Consider the following 24,949-nt stretch of genomic DNA (forward strand, 5'->3'; position numbering starts at 1 on the left):
AAATAAATACTGAATTGCCTGGAAAGTAATTTTTCTAATCCCAATTTTTTTTCAAATTTCCTGATTTTCAGATTCTCCAAGAGTTCTTCCCTTCCAAGTTTACTGGTGAGGGATGCTAGCTTACTCCATAATTGGTAAAGTCATTGCATATTGATAGCAATGACTGGATGTATACATTGTCCTTGACCACAGCCTTCCTCCAATTCTGAATTTTTTTTTCAAAAAAAAATTAAAATTACTGGTGTTTTGAATTGCAGCCATCCAATATGCACTCCTCAGACTAAATTTATTACAAGTATTGCATTTGTAAAGTGGTGGCGACCATAGGTGGTATGGATCATTACATGATGCATTGCTTGTAAGAGATACAAATGAAGGTCCTGGTTCGTTATACAACAATGTATTGTATTTTTTGAAAAACTTATAACATTTGATTGACTCTTAAATGCATTTTCTTTATCTCTATACATTTATTGGTGTGCTGCATATTCATTTTACTGGGGTGTCATGTCCATTGAGGTACTATGGAACCATAACTCTAGTATGTGCAACTAAAGATATTGGCTATTTAGTTTATAGGGAATGCAGCAAAGAGACAAACTACTGTTCAATCGGGTTCTTCCTCAAGTGATAGGTAATTTTAAAAAAATGGATGCTAAAGAAAATTAATCAGGACTGGTAAAGCATTTAACTAATGACTACACCTCAATTGCTTGAGTCTAGTCTTCAATTGACAATCCTTCACTTTTCCAACATGCACATAGCATAAAAATAACATGCAAAGCATTGTGATCTTGGAACACAAAAAACATGCACGTACATATCAAATATAGTGATGTTGGATGCCCATTGATGTCCAAAGTTTACTTATGAGTCCAGTCAAGACTTCACTAACAACACTGTCAAATTTTAATCAATATTTCGTTACGTGTCATTTTAAATTTAATGCGGTGTTCCATTCTTGTACCCCAAAAATGAAAAAGTGGAGTTCTCCGTTGGTGTCGAGTCCAATTTTTGTTGGTGTCCGCAGGAGGTCAAGAACCGGTATGCTCGCTTGGGCCAAAATTGCCTTCGATGCCTCAGCCTTTTGAGAACCGTTTGCAAGATACACAATATTTCCCCTAATTTTAAGGACCAACATCAACATGTTCATGTTTATTTTATTTTTTTTTTTTGCAGGGAATGACACATACACATCTGGTTTGAATATATCTAAAAAAATTAAAATACAACAAATTTTGGAGTGCTCTAGACAACTTCTTCTTTCTAACTATAGGATCCTCTAGAATAGCCAGCTACAAATAAGGCCATTCAGTCCCATTCAGTCTGCAGCTCCATTGACTTTTCTATATACATGTTTTGTCTAGAAGGCAACATCTCCACTTAAAATATACTGAAGCAAAAGGTGGCACCAACCCACGCTAAATCGGCTAGGCCATTCGGTCGGGTTTTCTTGATCTATCTACCGTTAAGCCACAATAATGAGTTGGATACCCTCAAGTTCGGTTATAAACCGGAGAAGTCCGGTGCTGGCGTCCACCATGGCCACGCTTGGGACGTGGAGCGACCCACTATAGGGGTGGCAGATCACGACACGTATCTATCTATGGCTGCATGCACTCTGCCACGTCTCACATATGAGTGTTTTTTTTTGTTTTCTTTTTTGTACGGAGAGCACCTTTATTTAAGAAGGTGGGATTCGGCTGTTTTTCCTGTCGTCCGGTCCGGCAGAATTTGGAAAGAAGCCATGGGACAAGGGGAGGAGATGAAGACGAGACCCGAACCAAAAGTGGAGATCCAGGTCCCTCTCTACAACTCCTCCCTTCCTTTTCTCTAGTTATTATTAATTATTACTTGGTGGTGATTTCTCTTTAATTTTTTTTTTGGTAAAAGATGGTGATTTCTCTTTCCATCAGGTAGCCTCATGACGAATTCATATCGATCCTTCACACACACAAACCACAAACTGAAATCCTTTACTTTCATTTCTTTTTAACTTAACATTTAACATTTATCTGTTTCTCAAAACAAGGAAATCTTTCTTTTTATTTTCTTATGAATTTTATTTGACTTTGTTGTTTTAGTTATATATATCTCTATTTTTTCTTACATACAAGGAAGGAAGGAAAATTATTTTTCAAAAAAAAAAAGAAGAAGAAAAGAAGGAAGAAGAAAGAACTTTCTTTATTAAAAGAGAAATAATGTATTGTTTGCGAATGAAATCAGGAAAGGGGAGAGATCTTCTTCTTTTATAGGCCCAAGGTTGAGAGAGAAGAAGCTCACAGTGCCGATGATGTGCAAAGGCTGTACATCGTCCTCCGTCCCGAGTCTGGCGAGCGAGCAGTGGAAGAGAAGCAGGCATCGGATTCTGGCAAGGAAGGCGAGAAGAGATCTAAGTCAGATGAGGAAGGCGACCATGACCAGAAGAAGGTCGAGCATGTCGGAGATGGAACTGAAGGTGGCCATGGCAGTGAGGTATTTATGAAACTACTCTCATCTTCTTTGATCATGCAAACTGATCCATGTGACAGCATATAGAGAACTTAATATATATATAGCCGTTGTCTCTTTTTTTTTAAAAAAAGAAAAAGAAAAATTGGAATATAGCAGTAGTTGTCATGCAACTTGAACTCGTAATACGGATTCTCATCCATGCATATTAATTTAATGCAACAACCGAAGGAGGTGAATATCGAAAAGCAGCCACTGCTCCGATTTATTGTCATGGGAAGGAAGAGCTTACCAGATCCGAGCAAGAGAAGCCGTCCTTACTGGGGATTTGTGGAGATCGTGACTACGAAGGTGGAAGACATAAAAACGGCTCTAAAAGGAGGTACGTACGTTACCTAGATAAAATGATTTCTTGAATCATACTAGCAGATCATCCTTCTTGAATTGCCGCATATATACTTGAATCATCCTTCACTAGTACTAGCATTCGAGGCAGTTTGTGAGCAACTCAAATCATTAATTATACCGTTTCTCTTCATCTTGTCATTCTTGTTTGAAAACATGAATCCAGAGGAGTACGACACTGCCACCCGTGGGCACCGCCGCAATTCTCCCGCAAGAGCCCTTGCAGAGGGCATCTACCGCATCCTGAGGCACGAGGCAGGCAGGAAGACGCATACCCACCTCGTGTACAAGCTCGAATTCCCCCCAGAGGATGCCGACGGTGAGCCCCAGGAGTGTCTCAACGTTGAACGTGAGGGCTCCTTCGTCATCCAAATAAAGAATCCCGGGCAGAAGAGCAGCACGGCCTACTTCAGAGGCCTCCAGAGCAAGCGCAGGGCCGTGTTCCCTGCCCACCTCCAGGGCCAGCTTGGGCAGCTACGCTTCGGTCCGGCGGACCCCCCGGATTTCCTGAATTATGAAGGGTGCGAGTTCTTGCTCATATCGGCGTCGGATGATATAGATGAGGAGCTTGGCCTGGAGCTCGAGACGGAGGGAGAGCGGGAGGAGAAGTGTTCGGATTTGATGGAGATGTTTGGAGATGCGGCATCCTCCAGGCCGCTGCTCAGTGGCACTTGGATTTGAGTCGAATCCCTCGTCAAGTACTCATGTTAGTTTAGTACGTAGGATATATGGGAGCGACCTCAAAGTTGGCTTAAGGGGATATCGTACGCTGTGATTTTTTTTTTTTTCTTGCTAGTTTCAGGTTTTGGCCAGATCAGCCTTTTGTTTGTACTGTATTTAGCTTGTTCTGGCAATCATCCGAACTTTTGAGTTCATAAGGCTTTCAATGTACAAGTTATCAGGGTTGTTGAGGCTTAAGAAGCAATGTACCTAGCATAGTCTTCTAGGTAACCATGGTAGTGCTATTTTTTTGGTACACCGGCAGCTCACACATAATGAGTGTGGGTGCAGCCTATAAAGTCGAAAAGAAGAAAAAAATACATAGGAGATGGGACCGAGACGTGATTATCCTAAATAAAATTTTTAGAGTGATGAGCCGTAAAGGATGCCATATGGCCTGCCATATAGTTTGCCTTTCTAAAGACATAGGTAGCCCGATAGAAAACACAGCTCCAAAAGACTACTGATGTCATATATCAGACGTATCACATCGGTAGTACGATCCGAATTCTAGTTCCACTAGATCACTGTGGCTGGGTTCCCCTCCAAGACAATACGGTTCGTGCCCATCACTCGCCTCGCATGGAAGACACCCTCCCACGCGGCTCTAGCCTCATCACCGACCACAATCTGATCTAATATCCATCAGCCTCCAGCCGCCATAAATCTGGCCTTCTGATCTCTGATAACAAATCAGGCACCACTACCCCTTTCCTCACTAACGCTGTCGTCGAAGTTCACCTTAAGAAAACCGGAGGGTACGTGGAGGATCCTAGGAGACGACAATAGTTCTGGATGATACAAGAGCGAAATGAGAACTCCAGATTTCTCTAGCCAACTCAAGGAACAACGATGCAATAACGCCAAGGACCTCCGCCGCATAAGAAGTGCCATGTCCACCACCAGCCTCGAATGTGCTCCTCTGTCCTCAAAAATTCGAGCATTCCTATCTAGCCAATAGTGATAAACCAAATAGGCCGCTCCAATCTCCTGCTCCACAAAGGCAGGCCTCCGAAAGAAATCTTTCAAAAAGATCGAGAAATCCTCTATCAAAGTCTACCGCTATATCAGGCCGAAGGAAGCCGAGGCACACTCCCAAATCTGGACAACCCGCTAACAGCCGAAAAGTATATAAAAGATAGACTCCTCCGCCTCACGATAAGCCTAGCAACCTGGAGGAATGCTAACCTCTTGCCGAGCTAGCACTATTCTAATGGGCAAGCACCCCCAAGCAACTTTCCAAACAAATAGAGCCACTCGGGGGTGAATGCGCAACCACCAGATCCATCCCCCCTCAATCTGTCATGCCGACGTCCTTCTCACTAGCCCCAATAGGCCCTTCGTGCTCACCTTTGGTCTGCCAGTGTAGCCCCACACCCTTCCGTCCTCAGCCACATCCATCGGAAGCGACACCGCCAACATCCGCTCAGCCAGCTGCTCACCAAAGGCTCGTCTAACAAAGTCCTCATCCCATTTCCGCTCTTCTGGGACAATCAAATTGTCTACTCTACGCCCCTCTAGCCATTCGGGGTCAATAGGGTGGGCCATCAGCATAACGGCAGGTCGGCCAACCAGCAGTCCCCCAAGGCATCCACATCTAACCGTGGTAGTGCTATGAGCAGTGTTCTGGGCCGAGCAATTGATATGTTTCAGGTATCTTAAATGGTCACTACGACGAAACTCAGGGTGAAACTTGGAGAGCTTCAACCAAAGAAAACAGAACTCAAAGAGAATAGGGCTGAGCTTAGTTTTTGCAATTTGGATATATGTTTGTTCTGATCGAAGGATTATTTCATCCCCAGGGTTAAACTCAGTTTGCAGCCATTTGAGCTAAAGATGGTTCGTCTTCTATCGCAATTTGCAGCTATTTGAGCTTACGATGGTTCGCTTTCAATTTGAAGAGGCCTAGCTGCGTGTTTACCTTGCATACATCGGAGTCCCATTTTGTACTTATCGTGCAATCGGGAATCATAAATCTACCCCCTTTTTTTGGCAGAGAATTCTTCTACATTTTATGCTAACCTCCTTATAGGCTGCAAAGGTTGTCTCGCAACTTTTGCACCCATGAATTCTGTGAGGGCAGAAGGATTTAGGGGAAATCTATAAAATCCTATCATGCAAGGAAACACCACGAAAAGCTGACCATGTAAAATGATCGTTTTGATTATTTTTATTTGATATTTTTTTTAATTTTTAGGAATCTTTGGAGAAATTTTGTCCTTTTTGCCACAAATCATACGATGAACTTATGAGAAACATGGATTTAAAATGTCACATGTTTCTGGATCGCATCTCGTACTTGTACTTCAAAAGAAAAGTACATTTTGTAACAGCTCCTCAATGGGCTTATTCTCAAAAGGCGTTGCTATTGTTTAAGGTGGATGCAAAGGTTTGACCAGATGTCCTTAGATTTATGTGATCCTAGAATAAAATTATAAGATAAATTTATTTTATCTTAGATTCACCATAGATCCGATTCATCTAATAACTTTCAACTCCATTGCAGCGGAGAATTGGTGCGATACAAATCATCCCCCCAATTAATTATCATGTGGCGAGAAAAGGTAAAACATTTTCTTTCTTACGCTAATCCCTACCAACCCCCATTGCCTGCGAGAGCAGCTCTCTGAAGGCACGCGGTCGTTATATATATATATATATATATATATATATATATATATATATATATATATAATGTAGTGTCTGATATCAAACAAACGTTGACCCGGCTCTAGCCTCGGCCAAAACCATGGGCCGCCAAAGAAACCGGGACCATTAGTACAACCTTGAGGTCAAGTGCAGAGAAAAGTAAATAAAAAAAAAAGGAGAGACACAGGGAGAGGGGGGAAAGAAATCCTGAACATCTTTGGGTAAGCTGCTTCAATCCTCCTGGGTTCTCGGTTATATTTTTGACCTTAGCTCTACTGGAAGACTTCTTCTTTTTCTTTTTTTTAATAATAAAAATGGAAGTACCATACAAAATGTATACGAATACGTTTGAAGACTTTTTCTCGGAGAAAAAAAAAAGAAAAAGAAAGAAACTCGAAGAGGAGTGAATAGTTCATTTTCATCTTAAATCTTAAAAATTATCTTCTGCAGTCATTTTATCAATATATCTCAACATGACTGAATCATTAAAAAAGTGCTCTTAAGGTGAAAAATTAGAGCGTAAAGGGATCGACGCCTTGGCTTAACATAAGGATGTTGAGGGTAATGAAAGATTTAGGTAGCTGTCACACTTCGGAAGCTAAATGTTGGAGCAAGAAATAATTGCGATTCATGGATTAAAAGAAAGGAAAAAAATATAGGCAATTTGAGGGTCGGTACACGACGGAAGAGTAAGCAATTAGAGGGAGTTCCACCAACCCCTACCAGCACCAGCGTACCAACCACAGCATCCTTCTGACTAATTCCAGGACATGCCGCCCTCCTAGCTCCTACCTTGTTTCTTGAATAGCCCACGGATTCCCCCCTGAAACCAGCAATTTCCGTTCCCAAACAACTCCACCTAAACGCTTGTATAAATAGTACTGTCCCCCTCCTCCCTCCAATCTCAAACCAAACTCCATCAAGAAGCAAGCAACAATGGCCTTCTCCATGAAAACAGCGGCCATCTCCACCCTCGTCTCCTTAGGCTTCGTCTTTGTCGCCAAGCCCCTACTCCCCATCCAATCCCTTGTACCCCTCTCGGTCTTCCTCTTCCTCGCGTCTCTTACGTTGATCTCAAACTCATCCAGGCCTCCGAACACTCCTCCGGGGCCCGTGTCGATCCCCATTTTCGGGAACTGGCTCCAAGTCGGCAATGATCTCAACCATCGCTTCCTGGCGAGCATGGCGGAGAAGTTCGGCAGCGTATTCCTGCTCAAGCTCGGTGCTCGGAACTTGGTGGTGGTGTCGGACCCGAAGCTGGCGTCGGAGGTCCTCCACACCCAGGGGGTCGAGTTCGGATCCCGGCCCCGGAACGTGGTGTTCGATATCTTCACCGGCAACGGGCAGGACATGGTGTTCACGGTGTACGGCGAGCATTGGCGCAAGATGAGGCGCATCATGACGCTCCCCTTCTTCACGAACAAGGTGGTGCAGCAGTACAAGGAGGCGTGGGAGGAGGAGATGGACGCCGTCGTCGAAGACCTACGTGGAAACAAGAGGGCGCAGGAGGAGGGCATGGTCATCCGAAGGCGGCTGCAGCTCATGCTCTACAACATCATGTACCGGATGATGTTTGACACCCGGTTCGAGTCGGACTCGGACCCGCTTTTCCAGCAGGCCACCCGGTTCAACTCGGAGCGGAGCAGGCTGGCTCAGAGCTTCGAGTACAACTACGGGGACTTCATTCCCATTCTGAGGCCCTTCTTGAGAGGTTATCTCAACAAGTGCAAGGATCTGCAGAGCAGGAGGCTGGCCTTCTTTAACAACAATTATGTCGAGAAAAGAAGGTAATACATATATATATATATATATATATATATATATATATAATAGCTTATTTACGAAATTTCTCAATTCAAAGTCAAGACTTAATTTGATCTCTAATTTGCTCTCTTTCGTAAATGATAAATACTCCTGCTGTCTAACAGAGAAGTGATGGCCACGAGTGGCGATAGAAATAAGCCTAGATGCGCTATAGATCACATACTGGAGGCAGAAAAGAATGGAGAAATCAGTTCGGAGAATGTGATATATATTGTGGAGAACATCAATGTTGCTGGTAATTATTAATTATATATAGTGATCAAAGTTCATATCTTTATATCCGAATGCATGCATGGGCTAACGGGAATTAAAATGCTGCAGCCATCGAGACCACCTTGTGGTCGATGGAGTGGGCTATAGCGGAGCTGGTGAACCATCCCACGGTCCAAGACAAGGTCCGGCGAGAGATTGCGGATGCTCTCGGCGACGAACCGGTGACGGAAACGAACCTGCACAAGCTGCCGTACTTGCAAGCAGTGGTGAAGGAAACGCTGAGGCTGCACTCGCCTATACCGCTGCTGGTCCCCCACATGAACTTGGAGGAGGCCAAGCTCGGCGGCTACACAATTCCAAGTGGCTCCAAGGTGGTGGTCAACGCGTGGTGGCTCGCCAACAATCCCGAGTGGTGGTACAGGCCGGAAGAATTCCGGCCAGAGCGATTCCTCAAGGAGGAAATGGAGGTCGACGCCGTGGTGGGTGGCAAGGTCGACTTCAGGTTCTTGCCGTTCGGGGTTGGCCGGCGGAGTTGCCCGGGGATCATCTTGGCGTTGCCCATCCTAGGACTCGTTGTGGGAAAATTGGTCAGGAATTTTGAGCTCGTCCCGCCACCTGGGGTGGACAAGGTTGATGTTAGTGAGAAAGGAGGCCAGTTCAGTCTGCACATCGCGACGCACTCGGTCATAGCTTTCCGTCCGATTGCGGCGTGAATGGATCGGACAAAGGGCCATGAAGTTTGTAATCCTGAATAAGAATGTTGGATGTTATTGTGAGCAGCATATAGGTACGGGACAAACGGTTAATGCTGTGGTGTTCTGGTTATTTACTATGTACCGTGATGAAAATTTGCATTGTGTATTCATTCTGCTTCTGGTTAATCTATGAGACTACGAGCAAGTTATTGAACATGTCTTTGATATGAATGTTAAATTGCACAACTAAAATGACCTGTAAGAAAGTTGGTTCTAAAGGGAAATGAAAACAAGGCAATTCACATATGACGAGCTGCCCGAGATGCGTCATTCCTATGGAAGACTCGGCCAAACCTTGAGATTCTGCGGCTGTGTGGAGGAACAAAGGTTAGATACCAAACCGGTGTATGACCCTAGGATTCGAGTAGCCAGGATGCCGATTGGACCAACGTCGACTTAGGAGGCACGAAAATCCCCAGCTCACACTCCGGCTGGTAGACTTTTAGTAACGACCGGGACATAGCTATAAAAAACATCCAAAAGATCTCCTTCAAGGTCTCAGACCATGACTGAAACAGCTCTGACAGTTGGCACAAGCTCAAAGTTTACTCCTTTGATGAGTTGGAGTCTCAACAACCAACTCAAACTAGGCTATTAACAATTACATCAAGTAAAGAGGCTCAATCGGAGGACCTTTTGTTTCAGCAAATGCAACAAAAATTAATTGCAGCCTGACCAAAATCAGTCCATACGGGGTGAGGTCAATGTAGTAGCTAAAAAAGTGGGTGCTAATCTTGGGCCATCATTAGAGGCTACTAGGGTTGATCGGGTGGGAGGGGCTAGTCTTACCATAGTTCAATGAAAATTCTAGCCTAAAACATGCTAAACCTCTTTTTCCTGATCATATGAAAACCTTATTGCATCAATATAGATCGGAAGTTTGCTGTTTCTTTGAGACCACGTAGCTCAAGCTGCAGCCGCCCTGCATAGTTTAGCCCGTTTCACTTGTGATCATGCTCACCCAGTTGAGTTTTACGAACCACATATTGCAACAGGGCGGTAAACCTATGCCAAAATTAATCCAATATCTATTTAAATTAGGGAAACTTAATACCTGATCCTTTCTTTAGCTGGACTAATATGCAGTCCCTTGACCACTATCATTTGACTTCTAATCCTGCACACATACAGAATTTGCACAAACTTATATCATACACAAATCAACTAATTCTTGCACACGGTAATATTCTTCCTGCAAAGAATTATATAATCCCTGCAACCACTTATATATGGTTATATACAGGTTTTTGTAACGAAATAAGAATTGGAGAATAAATATGTACAGCCGCTATAGAGACTGAGAATTTAAGAAACTTTGAAACTTGGATGGGTGCTAAAATCCCAAACAAACTAAAAGTTATAGTCTATCAACTTACCGTTTAAATTATGGCTCTACAGTATCTGAGAGCAGCTGCGACAGATTACCCGGGAAATCTCACCGGGCATTAGTTAGTTTAGAAACGGTATGATAAAATATTACAACTGAGTCTAAAATACAGGACCGATTAGAAAATGGATGATCCCCAAAGATGCCGCAAACAGGGTACAGACTGCCGGACCAACCTCATCGAATATACTCTCACACGCCCCTCAGCAACAGCGCATTCACTCGGCAGCCTTGAACCAGCACGGTGAAGTAAGAAACAACTAGGAACGACTGATGACCCAGGCTCGGGACCGAGCAATTACGGAAGCTGTAAGGGTCAAACTGTCGTCGAGTGGAAAACTAAATCCAGGAACAGCGTAACAAGACGATGCTCTCTTGTCCTTTTAAATGCCAAATTCATGACCATCTGGAGGATTAGCCTTAGATTGCGTGTTCCTTAAACATATATTCAAAACCAAGGACCCAAAAATCTAACTCCATTGATCTGCAAAAAATGTTTTGCTTTTTGCAGCAGCAAAACCTCTTTCCAGGAACCTCATATACAACATGGATATTAGTAACAATGAGTGATCGGGCCTACTGGAGCGAGCCTAACATCAGAAACTAGGGCTATTTCGATGACACATACATGGTTAGATGTTTTTGGTTCAGGATCCGCTCTCACAAGTACAGGGAGTTGGCAAACATTATACCTCGTCGAAGGCTCTCACTGCCTGCTTCAAACTTCTTCTCCAGATCAACCTCTCCAACGGCATGAGCAGCAGCACGCAACTGGGCAACGGCATCACGAAATCAATCAGTAGAAAAAGAATTAGGTCCATAGAAAAAATATGGAACATTGATTGCTCCATGAAACCACATGGAACATCAATGAAACTAATAGATCTCTAATCCTCAGACACATCCTGCATCTCATTAAAGAAGACTCAAGCATAAATTTTAAAAAAAATGGGCTAAAAAGATAAAAGAAAAAACAAAAGATACTAGAAGAAAGATACAAAATTTATGACCGGCACTCAGATGATCATTACCTGATTCAAGAATTCATCCAGCCTCCTTGCAAGGCGTATGATGCTGCCTTCAAAAATATCAGTCATTTCGATTACCTCACCAAATGATGCCCCCTGATTGCAAAATTACATAGCTAGTTAATCGAAATGCCATAAGATAGAGCTTATCCAAAATGCAGGCACAGTAATGAAGTTCCATTAAAGAAAAGGCATGCACAACATATGCCTTTATTCCAAATGTTTTCTTGTAATCAATCGTAGACAAGTAAAAATTTCATATAGATTCTCAGAGTCAGTAAGAATGAAGATAAAACAAGCGTAACATAGCCATTTAATATTAAATGACATTCTGTAAGAGCGTAAAAAAAGGTTTTTTTTCGCAAGAAGAAACAAGACAGCAAATAAATAATATTCAAGGAAAGAAGCAAAGAAGCACGCCATCCCAATATCATCTACTCTGTGTCCCTAATTGCAAACATAGCTAGTCAATTGAAATACCATGGAATATAACTATCCATAATACATATACCTCTATTGCAAAAGCGTTCTACTCATCAATTATAAGTAGATAAGTTTTCTAAAAAACAAAAAAAAAGGATAAAATAAGTGCAAGATAACCGTTTAACATTAAATGACAATTTGCAAAAGGCATGAAAAAGGTTTTTCGCAAGAAGAAACAAGATAGCAAAGAAGATTTTGAAAAAAAGGGAGGGGGGGGGGGGGGCAACCAAGAAACATGTAATGACTTTGTTATTGACTTATTTATTTATGCAGGCATGCATGTACATTTATTGATTTATTAATTTATGCAGGCAGGCAGGCATGTATGTACATGCACAAAAAATAAACCTACCTTTGACCAACAATAAATCACATCCATGAGGTATGGTCTAGCAGTTGATTCCACATATTCATCCACATTTATGTCCAATTTGCATTCACGTTGTATCTGCATTTACATCCCAGATTTCATCAGTGTAAAGCATGTAGACAACTTTCATGAATGAAAATGGACAGACAGAAAACTATCAAACCTCAGCAATCCTTCTTGCACTGTCCTGAAGTTGCTGTAAAGGTTTCGCAAGCTCATTTCTCAGATGTATTTGTTCATTTGATTTGTCACAAGGGATAAAGCAGCTCACAAGAGCAGCAACTTGATGATGATCAAGATCATTAAATGTACCTGATCAACCACTCAATAAGATCTCATATAGACAATATAGCATTAACATTAACTATGCATAACAAGATATTTGGGGGGGGGGGGGGACTATCAGCTTGAAAAGGCACCATTAAACATCAGCTCAGTGACAAGAAGTTCGTCCCCCGTATCTATTAAACAGGCTGCACGTCCTTTTAATTGCAATACCCCATCAGCATCAATATGACCAAGCATCTTTAGAACACGCGAACGATTTTTCAGTTCATCGCGAAATTTTTGTAACTGCACATAAAAAAAAAGGTAAGCAATCTTCTAATAAGAATTGATCAGAGATCTCAATAAACTCCAACACCTGCATTTATCAACAGATACATACAATACTTTTGTAATGCATTATTAAGAAAATTCTTACAAATTATGCATGATTTGGTTTCATAAAGTACAGAGTATTCTACCCAGTTACTGGTTGCTTATTATAGAAAACTAGGGAATAAATAATATCATAGCATATAAGAACATGAACACAAAAGAATATCAAGAAGATGCATCAAGTAGATGCAAAATTCAAGATAGGCAGGAAAAACAAACAAAACACTAACCGCACCACGCATGCACAAAATGAAACAGAAGAGCTGACACTTACGAAAAAAGGAGGGGAAAATTGTATCGAAAATGATAAACATCAAGAAGAAGTTTATTACCTGTGACTCCCGCATCTTCGACTTGAGCTGTTGGATTTCATGATTCACTTCTGCTTTTCTCTGATACCATTGGAACTGCTGCTCACTTTGACCAGACTGTAGGGCACAGTGTGCACAATGCATTATTATATTGGTCAATAACATCCAAGAGGTCCATCAGTTTCCAGATGTTTAAGAAAAACTCAGTTAATGCAAACCTTATGCAACGGATGAGAATATAATTTTTGCTCCAGTTCTTCAACTTGATGAACCAAATCAACAAGCTCTGGGTCTTTAATACCTATATCCTAAAGAAACACCAAATGATCAAAACAGATACAAAATTCAAAAATATTGGATATAATGATAAATAAACTAAAGCAATAATTGATAATTGAGGGGGAAAAAAGAAACATTTGAGCATCACTTGGACAAAAATAGGAAATTGAACACCTAAGAACCATACCCCAAAATCCACCCATAAACTGGATGGTATCTACATGTTATCCAGCTGCCCTAACACCTCATTTTTGCTGAGATCTAGGCTTCATAACATTGTTTGCAGATCAAAGCGATACAATCATAAATGTATCTTTGCTTCCAATTTATGATATTTCCATACTTCCACATCAACACAGGATGGTAATAGGAACCAAGTTCCAAAGTATTTCCATTCCTCAAATCACTCTAAAGGGGCAACTATTACCTTTCTAAATTTGAGAACTTCTTAAACTACCTCTCACTCAGTAGAGGGAAAAAGGTGGAGAGTGACCAAACCACTGAACTCTCCAAAACCTCTCCCTCTGTTTCGTTAAACTGGATACCAATCATTAAAGGTCGTGTTCTCCAACTACATTCTGCAGGCACCATGCATTTTTTACAGTTGAGCACTTCAACTCTCCCCCCAGCAACATCTGCATTATTTTGACCCTCATTACCTCAATTTCAAAGACTGGCACCGCCAAATCAACATACCATAACCTCAGTGAAAGAAAAGTTGGTTTACACTACCTTTCATTTAGAATAAAATTAAATAAGCAAGGGTGTGAAAAGATAAAATATGAAGGAAAAAAGACATGACAAAATGCAACTTAAGATTCAACCTACCCATATGCTCTCAAAACTCAGTCTTCAGGGGGGACATATTTTAGGCACTCCCATGTTGACGTAGAGGGATCCAAATTACAAGCAAAGAACAGTGGAACCCATTTGTATTTGGCTTTGATGCAGTCTTACTACAGATTATCTGCAGTATGTCATATAATTTTACTATGTATTTTGGATTTAACATGAATGATATAACAAGATCAAAATCCGTACATGAAGTAAACTCTAATAAATCTACCATTGGGAACCTCATAATTGTACCACTATATAAATTTGGAGCATACTTAACAATATTGTTTCCCATGAGCAGCCCTGAAGATTCTAACTTCCGGCATTCTATTTTTTTCTTCACAGCAAGACCACTAACATAGTTTCATAACTGATTGCAACAGAAATTCTAAATTTTCATTATCCGGTCTCTAACTCTACGCCGAACAGGGCGTACCGAGAGAATCGGGCGTACCGACACTGTAATAGGATGATTACGATAGGGGGCCGGTACCGATACGGTGAACCTTGATTCTAGAGCTAATAAAAATGCATATTGTGATCTTTATCTATTATAGGATCATAAGGAAAAAAAAGAACAAAATAAATAAATAAATAGTGTTATCACTGTTCCTTTAGCAAGAAAAGGCAGTCCACCTGCCTTTCTTCCCTAACCAAATAAGAGAACAAGCTAAATAAGCTTATCATTCCTACTACGAAAGTGAGCCTGGCTCCTACAGCAAAGATAAAAGTCTTCAAGACTCCACCAAGAAGCACTCTTAGGTCACGACGTGATTCCCTCCATGAATTTGCTAGAAGACCCATTTTTGGGTTTGAAGTCTGAACCATGTCATCCTATCACAAAATGCTTCCACCATATGCCTCTGCAGCTAGGGGCGTAAGACACATGGAACTAAGGGGAAGAGAACTTATATTAACTAAACCATCTGTATCTTTGACTTTTGAACAGGGATTGACACCATATGATGGAAGGCAGGAGGATTCTTCAGTACCATTCTTGTGCCATTTATACATTTATAAAATAGAGATCAATATATCAAACAAATAAGCTTTCATATGAGTTTGAGAAAAAAACGGAGCTTTGAAAGCATAAATCTACACTACTAAACTGCAATATATTCAAATCATATCATGTGATATTCTCAATATATATTCTATCATCATTTATACTCTGTGTCAATATTCGCTTGACATTTCTCATCATTTTAGAATATATTTAGGTTTAACATCTACTGCTAAATGATAGATTTAGCAACAGATAGCTTACCAGGTGGTAGATAGATTTAACCATTTATAACCACTCCCCAACCAGCTAACCAGTAAACAAAAGTTATTCGCTGTTTGGTTGACATTCCCATAGTTAGGGGGACAAGTTGGGAGAAGTTGAAAAAGTAAAGAAAGAGAAAAAAAAGAGCTCTAGTGGTTAACTTTATTTAATCCTCTCCCTTGACATAAAATTATCCAACTTAAATACCTTCTCAAGCCTTTGATCGGATAATTTTTTCCACCACTTTTTGGGTGGTGTTTGGCTGGTTAAAATACTGACTCCCCCCTTCTCTTTCTCACAACTCAACCAGCATCCATGAATGGCCTTAGTTAACTTAAGAATTTCATCCATACCATACACAGCCTAGAAAACATGCATAGAAGTGAAGGAGAAATTAAATCAATAAAGTATGTGGTATTAATTTTCATGCATCAATTGCATGAATAACAACAGCAATTGGCACTTAAAATATAAAAGGAAACAGTTTGAAGAATACTTTAACCGGATGAAGTTTTGGAAGTCCTTGGGGATAACGCTTTCCCAACTCTTGCACTGCAAGAAGTACAGTTTGTCTTGCTTCGGGTGGTCGGAGGTCAGAAGGTATTGCAATTCTTATACTGCTGAGACTGGAAATTAGGGGCAATGGTACAGGAACCTGCAAATAATTCATAATATAATCAGCTTGTCCATACAAGTGAAACATCTTCAACTTATCTTTTAACTTCAGCTGCCAAACTAGAAAGTAATATGAACGGACCCTGCTAAAATTGTTCTTCCATGAGCTTCAACTCACCACATGCATTTCGCCCTTTTCCCCAGGATGAGGTGGGCATGGCTTTGGACGTGAACCATTTTCACTTAAACCAGGAGAGCAGTGTAGCAGAGTATCCACAATGTAACCAAGACCACGAGAAGAGGCCAATGAAGAAGGCAATGTACTTGATGCTGCAGGAGGCTTTTTTACCACATTTACCACCACTCCCCAACCCCAATCTGTTCCACCATCTCGCACTTTAACCTGCAGCACTGAACTCTATCAGTTGAAAGAAATTGTTTAAAGCCAACAGCATATGGTTCGATTAAAAAAGCACTTCTGCAACATATGTGAAATTTGTCAGCAACAAAACGAAGGAAGCAAATACGGACATTTCAACCATCATTTCTGAAAAAAAAAACTGAAGTTTTCACTAAGATCACAATCATTTGCCTGTACAAAGATGACAAGCACAATATTGTGCAAATAATCTAATACAAATAGTGCCCAGCTTGAGGACAGTGTTTGATGTATATAGATAACTTAGAATCAACAGGGAGAACAAGTAAATAATACTAAATAAAATTGTAATATTAACAATACAAAAAGCGATACAATAGTATGCTGAAAACATACCAGCCTACCAGGGACCAAATATAGCAGAACCCGTTCAGGTCTGGTGATCTCAGACATAATCCTCTTTTCTAGTTGAGCTATATCAAGTCCCAGCTTGTGATATTCAGCAAGTTCGGTCTGCAACATGAAACAAATTGAAGTTCAATCTACATATTATGCAAGTACAAATCATTTACTGATACAAGATATACCTCTCCGGAAGAATCAAGCATAGCAGCCTCTTTCTCCAACTTTGAGATCCTTAGCCCCATATCTGGCAGTGCCTGAATTGAAATGTCAAATTATTTTTTGAATGGTGAAACGCAATGCTTGATAAATTAACAAAGTCACAAAATATGAAGGTTCTAAAGGCAACCTTCTCATACTGAAATTGGTGGAATGAATTTTTGATGACATGTTCAGCAGTAAACTGGCCCTCGGCACGGCTCATCAAATTCAAAATTGAATAATAGCTCAGTCTGAAAGTACTGACCAATGGAGCAGGTTTACCTAAAACCATGTCCTTAAGAGCATTCATTTCCATCTGAAGAGGAAAAAATAACAAGAATTGTGAACCTTTATTTTTGAAATATGCAATAGAAACTCAAAAGAATATCTAGATATTTAAAAAAAAAATCATGAAGACTTTTACAAGTTTCTGCCTAGATCACTGGAATTACATATTTACCAATGACACAGGCATTATAATCTCAATGTTAACAAACACTAACAGATAGTGATCATAAAAACAATAATAATAATGATGATAATAAAAGTAAAAATAATAAGAAAAGCAGTGTAAAAAGACTTGACATCTGCTATAGTGCTCTCCTATGCTCTCCTATTCCTCATAAACAACTGTATCCTTTTATTGTATATGTAAGAATGCTTTTCCATAATAAATTTACTTATAGCAACATTTACAAGAAGTTTCGTCTGCACCAGCAGACACTTCTAGGTAATGAGAACCACCGAACCAGTGTTGTTGTAAATTGACTCAACTACAATAGAAGATGTATACTCTGGCTAACATTTGGGAAGCTAATAGTCTAATCATGTGGTGTTCAGCCGCTCCTGCAAACACAACAGCACAAGCAGATAGTGCAATACCTATAAGACTGGTCATTTAGATATTGACTGCAACCACTCTTTTGTTTGTCCCATGATTTTATGATAACTAAGAAGTCCTTGTCAAAAACAAAATTTTTTATACTAACAATCAGGTCTTCTATATTTGTTATCCTTCAACAAATCTAGCAAGGACATCTTCAAATATTGAGAACAATCATAGTTACTTTCATGATAAAAATATCAGAAGGGAACATAACAACAAACAAAACTGTGGAACACAGACCGTAAGGTAGGTAATTATGACACACCATACCTTCTCATCAATCATTATAATACATATGCCACGTTCATCTTTGCCACGACGTCCAGCTCTTCCACTCATCTATCCATGAAACAGGTAGCAGAAGATAATGAATGACAGTGAGCATTCACAGTGAAAACACTGTCAAAAATATCCACAAAAAGTGGTGCAACATATGACCATTCTTTTAAATCCTAGTTTATTTGTTATTGTATTGCACACCCTCCCCTCCCTCCCTAAAATTCCCTTATCTTCTTGCTCCCTCTGACTTTCTCTACACTTTCTTTTTCTTATCACTTTGATGTCATGTGATGTAGTCACATGGTGCTATTTACCTGGATATATTCTCCAGAGCCAATGTACCGATTGCTATCACCATCCCATTTCTTGACAGATGTGAAAACAACAGTTTTTGCTGGCATATTCAAACCCATAGCAAACTGCATATGCAAAAGAACACAGTTAAAGATTTCGAAGTCCTTCCTGAAACTGAGAAGCGGGCAGATATCATGTTTGTCCAAACTACAGCTATTAATCAGATAAAGAAAAAGAAAGCTTCTTGTGCAAATAAACAATCCAGAAAATGCCAACTAACAACTTATATTTTGGATAGGTTTTCCAGATTAGCAGTCACCAATGCTAAGCACTCTCAAGACATACATTTAATAGAACAGATTGTTATGGAAAATAACCGACATGCCAGAAGAGCGAAAAAAAAGAAACGTACTGTTTCAGTAGCAAAAAGTGCTTTTACTAGGCCTTCCTGGAACAGAAGCTCCACCAATTCCTTAATTATTGGAAGTAGTCCAGAATGGTGCACTGCAATACCTCTTTGAAGAAGAGGCAGCATCAACTCTATCGCAGGCAAAGTTCTATCTTCTTCATTCAAGCACAGCACAGCATTTCGGAAAACCTGTTCAACAACATCTTTTTCTTCTTGGGAATTAAAGTCAAGCTTTGACATGGACATGGCATGTTGCTCACACTCTCTTCTACTAAAGCTGAAAACAATCACCGGTTGAAATTTTCGTTCCATAATCATCTGTGAAAAATGTTTCCAGATTAAGCACCAAAAGGATAAAGAAGTTATAGTGAAACCATGAAGACAAACTACCCAGCTTCCAGAATTGTTCATTCGGTGGTTTATGAAAAAAAAAAGAGGATTGATAAGAAAGGGAGTAAATATCACACATATACAAAAATGTATGTGTTTTACAAAACTTTGTCGATTTGAATTGGTAAGGCAAAGTTCTCATAGAACCTTTTACATATTATCTTACTGGTACAAGCAGGATTATCACATTTTCTAAAAAAACAATAAAATGTAAAGCCAATAAGAAAAGTAGCATTTGCTTATATCTAAGATGATGACTAAAATGTTTGTATATTTCATGGAGATACTCAAATTCTATACTGTGCTGAATACCATTACTTAATAACTAATTTCGAAATAACTCATAAGGATAACAGAACTCATTAGTGCAATCACTTTCCAGATTCTACTATGGCTGTTATAATAGCTGTACAAATTAAAGACCAATTTAAGGTCATTTGGCTGGTTGCCCAGTCCATGAAAATATACAATAACCAATTTATGTGATGCCATTCCAAATTAAGAAGAAGAAGAATATTGACTCCATTGCCCAAAGAAAATAAAGAGAGAGAAGAAAAGGAAGCAGAGGAAAATGAACATGGGACTTGCCGCATGGTAGAGAAGCCTGGCCCAAACCCTGGATGTGTCCACCTCTTTCTCTCCTTTGCTCCACCTCTCTACTCTTCTCTCTCTGCTTTTTGCAAAATCTCAATCAAAAGAATATGACGGACAGTTGCGACTAAATATAGTATAACAGTTTTTGCACCTGTCTTCTTTGTGAGGCGCAGAAGAGACACTTTTTAACTGCCTAAGTCACCTCACCTTGAGATAGGCAAGGTGTGAAGGTGGCACTTTGCGCCTTAGTCACACCTTTGACAACACTGCATAGACAAGCCACTTAAAGCCCACATGAGCTGAGTCTTCCTGCTGGTTATGTTGTATGAAAATCCAGAAATTGTATATGCAATCCCTGATTACCCCTCCTAGCTCATATGCTAATGTATGGCCAGCAAATTTCAGTTAACAGATCAGCTGCTCATTCATTTATATGCAAAGGTGTGCCTCTTGCTGCAACCAACATCAATCGAAAAGGTCTGTAGTTGGAACTTGGATTTTGGAGAATCAAGCATGCAATTGGCCCAAATGCAACACCAAACGCTTTGCAAAAGCACCTAATCTAAACTATATTTTTTTAAAAAAAGAATTCTAAATTTTAGGGATACTCAGGATATCAAGTTTGTCAACCTTTCTTTCCAGAATAACCTCCCTACTCTTTCTTTTCCCCTTAATTGAGGAGAATATTTTAGAAAATAATAGAAATGCCATGTCCTTTTTCTTTAAGAAACTCTACTTGGTTTCTCACCCTGTGTAGACACATTTCTATCCCTAATCCTCCTTTTCTGGTATAACCCCAGTATTTCCATTAATTTTCTTGGTGAGACCACAGTGGCAAACATGTTTAAATATAAGAAATAGCATGACTTAGACCTCCTTATAGCTTAAATAATTGCCTCCTTCCTAATTTAATTATCTAAAATATCATATAATCTTGCCCCCTTCTCTCTCCTAAATTATCCAATTTCACCAGCCTTTGCTATCCTAAATTTTTAAATCTCGTGACTCTCTCTCTCTGACACACTCTCTCACATACATAATCACATTAAGGTTAAAAAATCACATCCATTCAAAGTCTCATATTTAAGGAAGTAAAAACTTAACAATATGCGCCCTATCTCAACTTGTTCTTTTGTAACCCACCCACAATGATGCTTAACCTCATCTTTCCCTTTCTACACACCCTCCAAACATCTGTCTCCCCAAAAACCCAACCCACATCCTGCCCTCAGCCATCCCTATGTCATATCAGAAAAACTACCCATGACTATAAACAGCATCACAGTAACAAAGAACAGCGATATGATATCAATTTCTTAGAGATGGATAATGTCATATATGCATGCGAGCATATTGCAATTATGTCATCTGATGCTTGGAAATACAATAAAAAGTTGTTTAAGTTAAAAATTATAGATTTCAAACGCATCAGGAACCTGAGAATTGCATAACACATGAAAAAATTACCTTAAATTTGTTGGCATCAGAATACAACCGTAAATATGGTTGCATCATGCGTATGAGTTGCCATAAGCAAATATTCAAGAAATCCAAGACCGAAAAAAATAACATGCTAAAAAAAGTGCACCTTTACAATTTTGTAGATGTCAGAACCCGTGGAAGCAGTCCCACCCTTTGCAATCCTACCACCGGCTTTGGCACCACCACTCCTATTCCCATCCGAATGACTCTTTTGCTTTGTGAATGTGTCCTGCATCTTCATGAAATTCTCCTCTTTAAACTGCTCGTTCTCATCCACAACGAGGTACAAACCCGACCCACCCATCGGAAACAAATAATGTTGCAATGGCGTGGGTCTGTAGTCTGTATACACCACGTGACAGGGCTGCTTGTGCAGATTACATATCCACTCAGCAAACTCTGTGGCATTCGACATGGTGGCAGAGAGAAAAACCATCTTAATTGCAGGGGGCAAGAATATTATACTCTCTTCCCAAACAACCCCTCTCTCCCGATCCTTCATATAGTGAATTTCATCAAAGATAACCCAAGCTACTTCCTTTATCACCTCAGAACCTCTGTAGAGCATCCCTCTGAGAATTTCTGTCGTCATGACTAAGCAGCTGGCGTTTGGTGCAAGGGTGACATCACCAGTCATCAGGCCAACATCAGAGAACTCCTGACTGAGCTCTCTGTACTTCTGATTGCTCAGAGCCTTCAAAGGTGAGGTGTAAATGACTCTCTGCTTGTCTCTAAATGACATTGCAATAGCATACTCAGCAACTGCAGTCTTCCCCGCTGAAGTGTGTGCTGATACTAAGACAGATTCATTCCTTTCCAGGCATGCCACCGATACACGCTGGAAGGGGTCTAATTCAAACGGGTAGGTTTTGGCCATCTTGCCATTATAGACTGGATTGGACAGGGTTCCATGGATGGATTCATCTTTGGAAGAAGCATATCCATTAGGAACAGCAACTTCATGAATGCACGAGCGGGAAAGATTTCTTCGTTTTGGAACCGATTTAGGCTTTGCAGCCTCATTGATGAATGCAGATTTGCCCTCTGAATCTTGCTCAGGCACTTTCCGCTTGCCAGGAATCAAAGCTTCCTCCATCTTACAAGCAGGGCTTACCAGATAATGTGGAGGAGGCAGACCCAAATCTCTTCAACACTAAACTTGATCTAGTTGTCCTCTTAACGATATTTATTCTTTTTGACATTAAATATAGTAAGTACAGCCCTTTCGCTGGTCTCTCTGAATTTAAAAAAAAAAAAAATCAAGCTCGACATTGCAGATAATGGAGAATTTCTAAAGTTATAACTAGGTATTATAAACATTCAAATACCGCAATAATTTTGAATTTTTTTAATCCTCAGTTATAATAGATAGATAGATAGATATATGACATGTGAACTTCTTTAACCATGATAGCCTTCAAATAAATAAGCAGACACGCTTTCAAATTCACCAAAGAAAATATGTCTTGAAAAAGGTAATCCGAATAAAAACAATATCTCGCACAAACTAGGGTTCTTGAATTCAACGGGCAGCAAAATGCCGGGAACAGCACGCTGATTCCACTAAACTTGCTGCTCTGTAACAAGAGACCCACAAGAAAAGAAAAGAACACTAGGGTTCTTGCGACAGCTTAGACACTCCGAGGATGACAAAAAATAAATGAAAAGATCAAACAATAAAAATGATTTTCTCACAGAAATCCAATATGAGGAGGAACTTCGATTGGTTGCTGATCTCAATTCGAGTTTCAGAAGCAAGATTCCTTCCTCCGAGCTAGGGTTTTCACCAAAATCCCGACCAACGTAGTCTCGAAGACGCCGAAATCTGCCGCGAATGAGCCGGAATCCGGCGCTGGACACAGCTCCGGGCTAGTGTTTTTTTTTCCCATTAGATGAAGTCATAGAGGAAACAACGACTTAGGGTTCGGAACAAAGACTGCTGACCGGGAGACGCGAAGGAAGCAGGGTTAGGGTTCGGGAGGGAGACTGCTTACCGGGAGACACGAAGAAGGAGCGGCGGACGACGCCGTGGCGATTCGAAAACCCTAGAACACTGAATCGCCGGGTTTCGTTCAGAGAAGGGATCCGAAAAGGAGCCCGCCAAACGGGTCTAAGGTCGGATGCTTCCAAATATAATGACCAGCGTGTCCCTTCTGGGATTCGCTTTGTACACCGGAGAAGCCACGGGCGCCGACTTGAGTTGGGAAAAATAAATACTCCTGACGAGGGTGTTTTGGTCATTTTAATTATCTGTTTTGATAATTTCATTTTGACACGTCCAGATCTAGATTCCTTTTCCAATACTCGCCTAGTTTTAAAATAATTATCTAGTTTGTATCAAAAAAATATAATTACATACTTTTTAAAATTTTTTAAATGCTGCCTTCCTTCACAAAGTCCGCTTAAGTAATACCAACAACCAGGCACATGCGATGCAAAAGAAAAATGAAAATAAGATTCCAAGTTATATTATGTTATATGATAAAGATATTATTTAAATAGAAGTTTCAATATTATTACTGATAATGAAATTTGATTTAGGATAAATATTTTTTTATTTTTATCCTTTTTTATTTCAAGACAGAGCCAATATTTTTCTATATTTCTGTCGATGTTTTAGATTGATTTCACAAATTAGTTTTACTCTAATATTATCTAGTTTGACCAAAAAAAAATTGTTAGGTTTGAGCCAAAAATACATCAAAATATTTCTATAGGCCAGCATTAGCAGGAGAAAACAAATTATGCATTATAGAGAAAAGAATGACATTTTTAATATACAAGTGATAACTAAAATTAAGAGATAATATTGTTAGTTTCGAATTTGCATAACTTTTTGGTGTATATTTAATCTCAATTTTGGCATAGCCCTCACAATGCTCCAATCATGGTTTTTATATCCAAATTGTTTGACCACTTCTATCTCAAACAATTTTCATCTCGATTGATTTTTTTTTTTTTTGCTAAGACGGGTGTTTTTCAGCATTCTGATATGAATACATCCAAGAGAGTCAGAAAGCAACAAGTTCTCAAAAGCCCTCAGAGGAAGCATCACATCGGTTCAAACACACCCAACCAGAGTAGTCAGCCACGAAAGAGGGCACCCAATTCGCAACCTTGTTCGCCTCTCGATAGATATGTCTCACTACAAAGGAGATGCAACCTCTTGCCAAACTCGATGTATCCAAAAGCAAGAGGTGTGTACCCACCTTTCTAGCCCACCTCGAGATCCAACCAATCAGTGTAGCATAACCACCCTCAACCAAAACGGTGTCAACTCTTAGGATACGTCGAGCATAGCTAAAGCAAGCCCAAACGGTCCTTAGCTCTGCTTCTGAAATTGAAATACTGAAGATCGAACTACCGCTAGCAGTGACAA

General features: G+C 40.1%; 3 protein-coding genes and 1 long non-coding RNA gene across 6 annotated transcripts; 2 read left to right on the forward strand and 2 right to left on the reverse strand.

Moving 5' to 3' along the window:
- The first annotated feature begins 1,692 nt into the window (after positions 1-1,692).
- LOC103713130 (uncharacterized) lies at positions 1,693-3,767 on the forward strand. The gene is made up of 4 exons (XM_008799946.6): positions 1,693-1,801; positions 2,227-2,475; positions 2,683-2,833; positions 3,023-3,767. The coding sequence occupies exons 1-4, from the start codon at positions 1,748-1,750 to the stop codon at positions 3,535-3,537; spliced, it is 969 nt and encodes a 322-aa protein (XP_008798168.4). The 5' UTR covers positions 1,693-1,747; the 3' UTR covers positions 3,538-3,767.
- Positions 3,768-6,855: 3,088 nt separating this feature from the next.
- LOC103713131 (taxane 2'-alpha-hydroxylase-like) lies at positions 6,856-9,171 on the forward strand. The gene is made up of 3 exons (XM_008799947.6): positions 6,856-8,012; positions 8,154-8,284; positions 8,371-9,171. Exons 1-3 carry the CDS (start codon positions 7,162-7,164, stop codon positions 8,973-8,975), a joined length of 1,587 nt encoding a protein of 528 aa, XP_008798169.2. The 5' UTR covers positions 6,856-7,161; the 3' UTR covers positions 8,976-9,171.
- A 537-nt stretch (positions 9,172-9,708) lies between these two features.
- On the reverse strand, positions 9,709-10,135 carry LOC148700324 (uncharacterized). Its single transcript, XR_015971984.1, has 2 exons — positions 10,072-10,135; positions 9,709-9,939 (listed from the first exon to the last, which is right to left on the reverse strand). It is a non-coding gene; the product is annotated as an uncharacterized LOC148700324 (long non-coding RNA).
- Positions 10,136-10,374: 239 nt separating this feature from the next.
- Positions 10,375-23,755, reverse strand: HEN2 (RNA helicase, ATP-dependent, SK12/DOB1 protein). 3 transcript variants are annotated; one of them, XM_008799949.6, is made up of 18 exons: positions 23,565-23,755; positions 23,266-23,439; positions 21,677-22,807; positions 19,108-19,422; positions 18,716-18,820; positions 18,393-18,461; positions 17,385-17,552; positions 17,221-17,292; positions 17,030-17,146; positions 16,433-16,657; positions 16,136-16,294; positions 13,475-13,564; positions 13,278-13,373; positions 12,705-12,858; positions 12,449-12,597; positions 12,268-12,363; positions 11,436-11,528; positions 10,375-11,175 (listed from the first exon to the last, which is right to left on the reverse strand). In XM_008799949.6, exons 3-18 carry the CDS (start codon positions 22,664-22,666, stop codon positions 11,065-11,067), a joined length of 3,009 nt encoding a protein of 1,002 aa, XP_008798171.4. In that variant the 5' UTR covers positions 22,667-22,807; positions 23,266-23,439; positions 23,565-23,755; the 3' UTR covers positions 10,375-11,064. The 3 variants fall into 3 exon arrangements, with proteins under 3 accessions (XP_008798171.4, XP_008798172.4, XP_038985720.3); XM_008799950.6 differs by lacking the exon at positions 23,266-23,439; XM_039129792.3 differs by lacking the exons at positions 18,393-18,461; positions 18,716-18,820 and having other exon boundaries at positions 23,565-23,711.
- Positions 23,756-24,949: the final 1,194 nt, after the last annotated feature.

Source organism: Phoenix dactylifera, chromosome 12 (assembly GCF_051530095.1).
Source record: "Phoenix dactylifera cultivar Ajwa chromosome 12, Ajwa_hap1_PhDact_Kaust_v1.1, whole genome shotgun sequence".
Taxonomy (NCBI): domain Eukaryota; kingdom Viridiplantae; phylum Streptophyta; class Magnoliopsida; order Arecales; family Arecaceae; genus Phoenix; species Phoenix dactylifera.